Here is an 11462-nt window from a genome sequence, read left to right on the forward strand (position 1 = left end):
GTCATGAAATACAAAGAACAGAGAGTCTCAAATACCACTGGGTAGCTACTCCAGTCTCAAAGTGCTCTCTCCTCCAATTTTGAACTTCATCTTATAGAGAATGCCAAGCAAGCAGTTTCAAACTCCGTTTTTGGAGTCATACCTATATTTAAGTTCAGATTCTACCATTCATTTGCTGTGTGAATTTGTGTAAGTTTCCCAAGCTTTAGTTTCCTTCCTTCAAAAAAAGTTAGTAACAATACCTACCTCAAAGGGTTGTTGTATGGACTGAATGATAATGTGATAATGTAGGTAAAACATTCTGTAGATGGACTAGCACATAGTACATCTCAATAAATTAACCATCATGATTGTTATTACTAATAACTATTTAAATTTTAGCGTTGTTTCTCTACCCGAGCTTTAATAGTCAGTTGTTTGAATACATGAGCATCTTAGTATTACAACATATTCATTATAATAGTTTTCTAAAAATAATTTTGAAATTGAACTGATTATTTTCTCCGATTTGATGAGGAGGAATTTAATAGGTATGGTTTACTCATTTTTAGTGTTTAGGATTTTCCCACATGCAGAAAAAATGTTTTTATTTCCCTGGAAAGTTTTTTTTGTGGCATCTTTATAAGTTAATACAAAAACTTCAAAACTAAAATATTAGCATCTGTGCAGACATATTCTACAGAAACATTTATGTAGCTAGACTGCTCTCGCTCTCTCTTTCACAGTTACAAAGACTATGTCCTCTCAGGACACAAGGCTACTATAAAGTGGGCTACTCAATACTGCCCATAAAAAAGAAATAAACTTGAACACCATGGGAAAGAGAGTTGACCTTAATGTATCAAGACTGACAGAGAAACCATCTTTAAGTCCTTTTCTTATTCCATACATACTCATTCCTCATCAACTTCTCTCAACCTCATTGTCTCCCACTCCCCGCACAGAACCTACTTCTAGCCACTCTAAACTTCTTACAACTTCCTCCGGAGTCCCAGATTTTCTAACTTCTTTGGGACTTAGCACAAATATTACCACTTTTATTAAATGAAGCTTTCTAGACTCCCAGTTTCTTTCCTCTCTGTTCTCACAGTTTTTTGTGCATATCTCCATTAAGACATTTACACATTATGTGGTATTATTACATCATCTTTCTGACTAGTCTGTAAACAATTTCAGAATGAAGATTTTGTTTCATGTTTCTTTACATCTTCAGTTCTTAGCTAAGTATTTAGAACAAGTATGTCCTCAATAAAAATGTGTTGAATGAATGCATAATCATAATATAATGTTCAAAGAGTAGATATTAATTTAACAAATCAAAGGTCTTGATTATGCACATGATAAAACTAAAGTTTTATTAGCTTCCCAACTTACCTGAATATCTTATCTGCAGTATATTAGATGGGATCTTTAGTAGATACGAAAAATGATCCTTGAGGTATTTTATAGTGATATCTATTTTAAAAGGCATTATAATTTCCTGGCCCACAGGAAAAAGTACAACTTTTACTGTAGATAAAAAGAGAAAAGAAAGAACCATAGTCAAAAGCAAGGGTCAGCAACCTACAGTCCACAAGCAGAGAGAGAATGATGGAGCAAGTTGACCTTAATTTCCCCCAACCCCAGCTCCAAGTTCCAATCTTTTTTCCATTCTCTGCTATGAGGATCCATGCGCATTCAGAATTACCTTCTCACTCAGAATTCCACAAGAAATAGGAAATAAAACTAAATTGCTTTTAAAGAGTCCCAATATTTGATATCATACTGGTATTAATTGGTACTAATCTGGTATTGGTATCTGGTATTATATTATTCAGATATAAATAGAAGAACATCTCAGAAATGTACTGAATAGCAGAACGGGAGGCCCGGAGACCTAAGGGGTGTCCCTGAAGCTGTGATGTGCATGTGCAAGCTTTGATTATATATTGATAGCATGCATCCATAAGTCAGTGCATATTCATGAAGTTAGGAAAATCCAATAGAGAAATTTTCAAAGAAAAAGATATCTAAGTCCACTCTTCTTCCCATAATTGATTTATGACTATGGCTGCCAAAATGTAAAACAGAAAAATCACTGTTCATTACAAATATCTAGAATAACTAATACAAATCTACTTTTCACAAAAATGGACATTACGTGGCTCACTACCCATTCTATAAAATAGGAAATCAAGACACTTACATATTGATAATAAAGAAAACCTTTATAGAAGCTTCTTATAATGGGGTAAACTTTCTTCTTTTATATCTACAGATTTTTAAATTTTAATGGAGAAGATGTAATGAGTAAGAGGTAGAAGTGAGTGACAAGTAAGAGGGCAGAGTGTACACTGTAGACCAAAAAAGTTTTGTACATTTCTAAATTCCTGACATATGATAATTTCCATAAAGCTAAATGACACATTTATCAATAACCCTAGAATAAAATTTAACTAGGCATTGATAATGCTGAGGTTCTTTGAGATTGTTAAAACTTATTTTCATAGCTATCAACAAAGAAAACACTCTCACAGATGTTAAATTATCAGAAAGCTAGTCTAGTTGTTTTATAGAGTCAAAATTCTATGGTTAACATATTTTAACATTTTCATGGCAGTGATTTCCTAAGCTTTGGGAAGGGGAGGTATGTGAAGGAATTCACGAACCCTAGAAAGCACAGGGCCAAGACAACTTAGTTCTAATTTCCATGTGCTTGTTAAAAACTACAGTATCAGGCAATCACAAAGATATCAAAAAATGGAGCCCAGGGACTGCCTGGCTGGCTCAGTCAGGAGAACATGTAATCTTGATCTCAGGGCTGCAAGTTCAAGCTGCACATTGGGCAAGGAGATTACTTTAAGAAACAAATGAACAGGTATTCTTGACTGGATTATTTGTTTTTTGGGTGCTGAGTTGGTAAGTTATAGATGCTGGATACCAAGATGAAGTCTCTTACACTGTTGGTGGGAATGCAAGCTGGTACAGAAACTCTGGAAAACAGTATGGAGGCTCCTCAAGACTTTAAAACTAGAGCTACCCTATGACCCAGCAATTGCACTACTGGGTGTTTACCTCAAAGATACAGATGGAGTGAAAAGAAGGGGCACCTGCACCCCAATGTTCATAGCAGCAGTGTCCACAATAGACAAATTGTGGAAGGAGCTGAGACGTCCTTCAACACATGGATGGATAAAGAAGATACGTTCATATATACAATGGGATATTACTCAGCCCTCAGAAGTGATGAATGCCTACCATTTGCATTGACATGGATGGAACTGGAGAGTATTATGCTAAGTGAAATAAGTCAAGCAGAGAAAGAAAATTATCACATGGTTTCACTTGTATGTGGTATATAAGGAAAAGCACAGAGGACCATAGCAGAAGGGAGGGAAAACTGAATAGGAAGAAAACAGAGAGGAAGACAAACCATGAGAGACTCTGGAGGTGGGAAAACAAATAGAGGGTTGCAGAAGGGAAGGGGGTGGAGGGATTGGGTAACTGGGTGATGGGTATTAAGGAGGTCTTGTGACATAATGAGCACTGTTATACACAACTAATAAGTCACTGAACACTACATCAAAAACTAATGATGTACTATATTATGGCTAACTGAACTTAATAACAAAAATAGCTTTTGAAATAAATAAACAAACAAGAGGGAAAAGGAGCAACCAGTTAATCAGCCAAGTAGGCTGCTTCTAGGTATAACCACCTTCTTGCTGCTCCACTTTGGCTTTGTTACCAACAATGCAGTAATAACTCCTACATGCCATGAACATTATGCCTTTAAAACTAACCAATAATACAAGAGAACAACAATTTTTCCAAAGCTAAATATAAAGTTAACCCTAAGCAGAAGTATGGAAATATGTAAAAGTAACAAGATATGAAGAATGAGCCCTGAATATGAAACGAGGAATCTGGAGTCAAGTTCCATTCCAACTCTTTCTTGCTAGCTATGAACAATTAATTCCAAAGAGGCATGCAAAAGAACTACAATTATACTCAAGAATCTGTCCATTTTCCAAAGTTCCTAAACATTTTAAAAACATACTTTACTTAGGAAAAAATGGATCAATATCAACTTAAAATTTAATGGTGTTCATCTATTTTGGGAAAATAGAATAGAGTATCTTCACACTTAATTAAGAGATCAGGGGCACCTGGGTGGCTCAGTGGGTTAAAGCCTCTGCCTTTGGCTCAGGTCATGATCCCAGGCTCCTGGGATGGAGCCCCGCATTGGGCTCTCTGCTCGGCGGGGAGCCTGCTTCCCCCTCTCTCTCTGCCTGCCTCTCTGCCTACTTGTGATCTCTGTCTGTCAAATAAATAAAATCTTTAAAAATATAAATAAAAAATTTTTAAAAAGAGATCAAGTGGTAGTAGCTACAGAAGTTTGGTGGATAAAGGAAAGGGAAAGTAATGTAATAGCAAATATAAAACAAATCTTCAAGCAAAACAAATTTGAAAAAGCAGCCATTCTACAAAATGAGGAAATTCCTATCTTCCCTATGTAATACCTGTTGCTAAAGGATTTTTCACTGATGCTTTCAGAGATTCCTTTATAGCCTTTATCTTATCCAGAAAAGCCAGAGATCCAGGCTTTGAATACTGTTTGGCTGGCTGCATTACATTATCATATTTAGTTAGATAGTGCTCTGTAGAACTTTCTGGAGAATATGAAACTTGTTTGGGCAACAAAACTTCTTCCATGAGTGGTTCTTCATCTTCTGGTTCCACGTTTGATAAGCCCTGGTGACCTTCCTCCTTAGCATGTGTTGTATAGCCCTCACTGGATGGTTCAATTTCAGATTCATTATCTTCTGCTTGATCTGACTCTGGAAACTCTTCAGAGGGAAGTGGAATACTGATAATCCCAGAAGCATCTTTATTTTCTTCTGATGCATTCACAACATTCTCAGCATCAAATTCTTCTTCCTGATCAGACATTTTCCTGAACCAAGAAAAATAAATATATTTATTACACATAAAAATTTCTACACCAGATATCAAATTCATTGGTGGTATACAGCAGTGTTTATAATATACTATAATGCTCCTTGTTATTTTGTTTTAAAATACTGATTATTTTAATAATGGCATCAAGTAAAAGCATTGGTGAATTTTTAATAAAAACACCACAGAAAGTAAAAATTAAACCAAAAGAGAGCCTCAAAATATAATCAATTTGAGAAAAATCTACTGTCAAGAATATACTGAAAAACAGGGGCACCTGAATGGCTCAGTCGGTTGGGGGTCTGCCTTCAGCTCAGGTCATGATCCCCCGAGTCCTGGGATGGAGCCCTGCCTTGGGCTCCCTATTCGGCAGGGAGTCTGCTTCTCCCTCTGCCTGCTGCTCCCTGTGCTTATGCACGCTCTCACTCTCACTCTCACTCTCATTCTATCTCAAATAAATAAATAAAACCTTAAAAAGAAAAAAGAATATATTGAAAAATATTTTAAAATATACTGTCGCCTCTTCCTTATTAAAAAGAACAATGCCTTGTGAAAGGACTTATTTGAATAGTTTGTTGTTTTTTTCCTGAACACAAACACAGGATTTATGCTTCTGGGATTACAACTGATTAGAAGCTCCAAGGAATCCCCCAGCTCCACAGAAACCATACCCTGGATAGTATCACTCTCTGTAGTAGTTTTGTTCTCACAAACCGTAGCAAGTCACCAAGGACCTTTGTTCCCCAAAACAAACAGATCAACAAACAAATGTGGGTTGATCTTGGAGCTGATTAGGGCATGAGGTACAGCAACCAAGAGCTTTGGCTTGGGAGACCGTAGGACAGCATCCAGGACGTGGGCCAGAGTGGGCTAGGGCGGCCGACCGCCAGGCTTCAGGGGCAGGAGCTGGATCAGAGCAGTGAGGAGCCCGTCTGTGGGACGGATACCTATAGAAGCTGGCAGCCAGGAAGGGAGGGCAGAAGTGACCTTGAGGCATATTTCTGTAACAACAGCAGGGGCAGATCAAAATTCAGAACAGTAGTGAGGTGAAAAAGCTGTGTCTGGGGCTAACAAATTCAGCACAAATCCTTCAGAGAAAAAAAATAATAACCTTAGTCACTGAAGTTGTCTCGCTGCTAGATGACAAATTTCCAAAAATATGCACTATCTGGAATAAAAATATGTATGTGTTGAATTAAATGAATATACCGTTAGAGTTGAGGAGAGAATTAGTAAACTAGAAGATAAAGAAAAGGATTTTATATAGAATGCCGCAAAGAGATAAGGATATGAAAAGTATGAGAGATTAAGGACCATGCAAAAGAGAAAAAGTCTAGCATATTTTACTGCTAAGGGTATTTCTTCGCTTAAGCTGAGAATGCTTTTGTACTTTCGAAATAAAAAATAACAACCGAGACTATATGTGGCCTGAGAAGCCCTTTCCAGAAAAAGTCTGTCAGCCCCTGATCTGATATATGCCAAATTGGAAACCCAGAGAAAACAAAAAGAAGAGAGAAAATATTTTTAAAGGTGATGGCTGAGAATTTTACAAAACTGATGAGAAATATGAATCCAAACAGCCAAGAGGCATAACGTAAATATATGCCCAATGGGATAAGTAAAAATAATTCAAAACCATGTAATTCAAAGCCAATGATTCAAAGCCACATACATTGTAATTACATTACAGAGTAACAAAAAGAAGATATGGAAAGCATATAGTGATAAAGGATATATCATCTACTGCTTTGAATAATAATAATAATAATAATAATAATAATTTGCTAACATTAATACAAAGGAAAGAAAGGAAATACAAAAGAAATTAATACAAAGGAAAGAAAGGAAAGATTTCTCATCAGAAGTATAGAAGCCAACGTAACAATGGACTAATTAAAAGAAGATAACTATCAACCTAGAATTGTGCACCTAGCAAATTTCTCTTTCAAGAAAAAAAAAATAGAAATATTTACAGATAAGTTATACCACAATACCTGCTCTAAAGAAAGTTCTAAGGGGTACACTTAAAGAGGAAAATGGGCTCAAAAGATGTTCAAAGTGCAAAAGGAAAAGTGAACAAATAAATTACAAGCATATGGGTAAACACAAATACTGTCAACACAAAATAACAGTAGAAAATTGAAATATTAGACAATAAGAATATATAATTGGGAAGGGAAAGATGAGAATGAACGGTTCTCAAATTCTTATACTGTTTACAAAATTGAGGGCTATGATATTCTTAACCCCAGACTTTGTGAAATTAAATATACATACCTGAATTTCAAGTACAACAACAAAAAAATGAAAGCTTTACACTTCCAAAATAATAAAGAAAAAAGCAAAATGAGAAAAAACAAATAAAAACTCAAATTTTAAAAATTAAGAAACCTCTTTAGGTTCTCACCTACAAAAAAATTTTCCTTTTGGCTATTTTCTCCTATAATAGGACTTAATGGCCTGATTAAAGAAAGACTATCATAAAGAAGCCCTGACTCCTGGCAACATATTCCTCCCACCCCTTTGGAGAGGCTGAGGTCATGCTTTTGTTTCTATCTGGTGGGTCATCCTTCCAGCAAAATAGCCAAGATGTCATCTTCTAAAACAGAAACAAAATCAAGAATGTCTGCTCTTCAAAAAAAAACATAACTAGAAAACTAAAGGGACAAACCATAGCCTGGGAGACAATTTTTTGCAAAGCTTCTATCTGATCAAGGACTTGTAACCAGAATATATAGAGAACTCTCACAATTCAATAAGAAAAGAGTAACACTTTAAAAGTGAGTAAAATAGTTCAACAGGCAAGTCAACAAGAGTACATACAGAAAGCAAAGAGGCGGGGACAGGACTGGAGTGGCACAAGTGTGATGTCGCACCTGCACTGAGCCACACTTGCAGGTGCACCTGAAGATAAATCCCTCCTCAAATTTGGGGCCTAGCTGTCTCAGTTGCCTCAGTCTAGCCCTGGTCCCAAGAACAAGCACATGAAAAGATGTTCAATATCATTAGTTATTAAAGAAATGCAACTTTATATATATATATATATATATATATATATATTCATATTCTTTAGCCCAACAATGTCAAGTGCTGGTGAGTATGAAGACAAGTAGAACTTATAGCTTGATGGTGGAAACAAAAATTGGTACATTTGAAATAACTTATTTTTCTTATAAAATTAAACATACATGTATCATATGACCCAGCAATCTATGTTCTTTACCCAGATAGAATGAAAAACTACATTCATACCAAATTTGCAGACACAAGTTTATAAAGCCTTTATTTTTTTTTTTAAGATATTGTGTATTTATATGCCAGAGAGAGCATGAGCACAAGCAGGAGGAATGTCAGCCAGAGGGAGAAGCAGGCTCCCCGTTGAGCAGGGAGCTCCTTGCGGGACTTGATCCCAAGACCCTGAGATCATGACCTGAGCTGAAGGCAGACGCTTAATGGACTGAACCACCCAGGCATCCATAAAGCCTTTATTCTTAATCACCCAACACCGGAAACAACACAAGTGTTCCTCTGTTGAGGCATGGATCCTCATACTATGAGACAGTAACAAAATGGACTACTACTCATCAAGAAAAAGGAATAAACTATTGATACAACATGGATGAATCTCAAATGGATTATGCTAAGCCAATTCTAAAAGCTACATACTGTATAATTCAATTAAGTGAAAAAGCAAAGCTGATGGTTCACAACCTCTCGAGTTCCGTGGGGGGTAAGCCTGATACTGAGCCCCAACCATGGACTCCAAGGAGAAACTAAAGAAAGAGGCAGCACTCCAGATTTGTAGGTGGCAAGTTTAATAAGCGAGGAACCTTACACACTAGGCTCATCTTTGGCAGCTGCAAGACAGTAGATCTCTGGACCCACTAGCCAAAATCTTAAAGAGTTTATCTAAAGAGACCTTTAGGGCGCCTGGGTGGCTCAGTGGGTTAAGCCGCTGCCTTCGGCTCAGGTCATGATCTCAGGGTCCTGGGATCGAGGCCCGCATCGGGCTCTCTGCTCGGCGGGGAGCCTGCTTCCTCCTCTCTCTCTACCTGCCTCTCTGCCTGCTTGTGATCTCTCTCTGTCAAATAAATAAATAAAATCTTTAAACTAAATAAATAAATAAATAAATAAATAAATAAATAAATAAATAAATAAAGAGACCTTTATTGGGTTCAGTCAGGTATCCAGTCCAGATGGTCTCAATTACACATTACTCTCTGGGTCCTTGAAGCAGCCCGTAGCTAGGGGCCTTGGGTGGGAGGCCCATTCCAAGGACAGGGGAGGAGACTGTGATTGCCCCAGTTCAGTTCACTGGTCAACCAGCAATCACACCTCCATGACTGCCTCCAATGAGAACACATGCCAGTACCTACCACGTTACAGGTACAACTACATATTTATATAGGGACAGAATAACTGTGGAAAATAAAGGGCAGAGGGGAGGATATGAGTGTAAAACAGAATTTCACTGTTCATTCTTTGTACTGTTTGAACTTTCTACCTTTTACATTTGCCTACTCAAATGTAAATGTTTTAATCTTAAAAAAAACTGTTCAAAAAGAAAAAAGAAGTCCCTATTATGATTGCATACAAAAAATGTCCCTCTTGATCATAGAGGAAGGGAGGGAAAAATGAAACAAGATGAAACCAGAAGAGACAAACCATAGGAGACTGTCAATCTCCGGAAAGAAACTGAGGGGAGGGGAGGGTGGGAGAGATGGGGTGGTTGGGGGTTGGACATTGAGGAGGGTATGTGCTGTGGCAAGAAAAAAAAAAAAGTCCCTCTTTCACCGACAACGCATGATTTCACTGATGTATCTAGAATGTTAGTGTAACCGGTAAGGCAAGGCTCCAGTTTTGCCTTCTACCAAATACACCTGTTGAATTTTTAAGTTTTTAGGAGGCACGGCAAAGACCACGGGAGGAGAGGAGGAGAGTGCCAAGGAGGAAGGCGTGAAAGCCCTCTATTGGCTCGACTGGAAATGTCGCCATGGATGCCCACACGTCTTCTAATGTCAGATCTGGGTTACACACAGGTCTTGCTTTACTGTCACTTAAGATAAGCACTCCGGGTGGGAGATGTTTCCGAACCCCAAATATGAGATACAGAGCCAGGAAAGGAACCAAGAAAAATGGGATGTTTTGCACGATTTTTGAAGTAGAGGTGGAACATTGTCCAGCGGCCACGCAGTCCGCAGAGCCATGGCGGGACCAGCGCCCCGCACAAAGTTCTGGGAGTCCCGCGCCGTCGTCACCAGTCCAAGGCCGGTCTGAGGGTGGGGCCAGGAGAGGGCAGCCCAAACCTGTCCTCCTACCTGACTGAGAAACGCAGCTACTCGGGTCGCGGAGGTTTCTCAAGAACCGCTCCGAGGAAGCAGCGTCCACACCCGCCGCATTCTCTGTTGCCTGCCATATCCTAGCAACCGCCCTACCACCGCCGGACACCGATCCCGCGAGAAGAGGCGGTGCTCGCGTTGGGAAGAAGCGCAGGGGAGGGGAAGGCGGGGCCCGGGTCTGGCGGCGGGCGGAGCAGTGAGGCAGAGGGAGGGGCGGGAGGAGGAAGGCGGTGGGGAGGGCTGTCGCGTGCAGGTTATTTAGATCGCAAAGTGAATGGGACTTTACTTTCCAAACTTCTCTTCCACCTGTGAAAGGGCTCAGTTCTCCGAACCAAACGCTGACGGCAATTTGGCTTACAGATACAAAAAATCGGGTCTGGCGAAAATGTAAATATCAAATGAGAGTGAAGATCTTGACGTAAAAGAACACAGTTGTACACAGAAGGTGCCTACTTGCATTTATTAAAATTAGAACTTGGTTCTTCGTTTTTCGGCAGCTAAAGAGAAAAACGGAGACAGGAGCTATTCCCTCTTTTAAGTCAGGAGAAGAAAAGTTTTGTTAATCACCTAATTGTAAAGGTTTTTAAAGAAGGTTTTTAAAGAAGCACGTTATTGGGGAAAAGGATCAATTATGTTCCTATTGCAAATGTAGTGGTAACTATCATGTGGCTTCATAATAATAGCTAATATTATTTGTTACTAAGCACTTCACATATATTTCTAATTTAACTCTTACAAGGGTTTTATTGATTAACCTCACTTTACCAATGAGGAAACTAAGGCTCAGAGAGGTTTTGTGGGGGAGCCAGGATTAAACCCAAGCAGTCTGATTCCAGAGCCTCCATCCTAAACCACTATTTTATGCTGTTTGCTTTAACACCCTTTGATATTTAAGAAGCATGTAAGATTAAGTGATTAAAGTTTTTGTTGTCTGTAGTACAAATCCATTCTTCCTTCATAATGTTCAGTGCCTTCATTCCTTTATAGCATTCTGCGGAAACTGCATTCTCATCTCCTCAATAACTTCCTAATGTCCAATTTCATTTTTCCCTAACGTCTTCATTCCATTTTATGACATATTTCTTACCAGAACAATATAAAATGTGCATTATATTCTCAAATATAACAGGCTTTAATAATGGTTTTAAATAAAAGCAAATGTGTTTAAATCACTTCATGAAGCCA

The 11462-nt window shown here is 38.3% G+C and overlaps 1 protein-coding gene across 1 annotated transcript in view; it reads right to left on the reverse strand.

The window, feature by feature from the left end:
• IQUB (IQ motif and ubiquitin domain containing) overlaps positions 1–10380 on the reverse strand; it is a 51535-nt gene extending 41155 nt beyond the window's left edge. Inside the window, exons 1-3 of the mRNA XM_047695148.1 lie at positions 10257–10380; positions 4503–4936; positions 1375–1509 (exon numbers count right to left, since the gene is read on the reverse strand). Of these exons, the coding sequence (XP_047551104.1) occupies positions 1375–1509; positions 4503–4932 (565 nt within the window). The 5' untranslated portion in view covers positions 4933–4936; positions 10257–10380. The remainder of the gene's footprint in view (positions 1–1374; positions 1510–4502; positions 4937–10256) is intronic.
• Positions 10381–11462: the final 1082 nt, after the last annotated feature.

The sequence above is a fragment of the Lutra lutra genome, chromosome 11, assembly GCF_902655055.1.
Source record: "Lutra lutra chromosome 11, mLutLut1.2, whole genome shotgun sequence".
Lineage (NCBI taxonomy): Eukaryota > Metazoa > Chordata > Mammalia > Carnivora > Mustelidae > Lutra > Lutra lutra.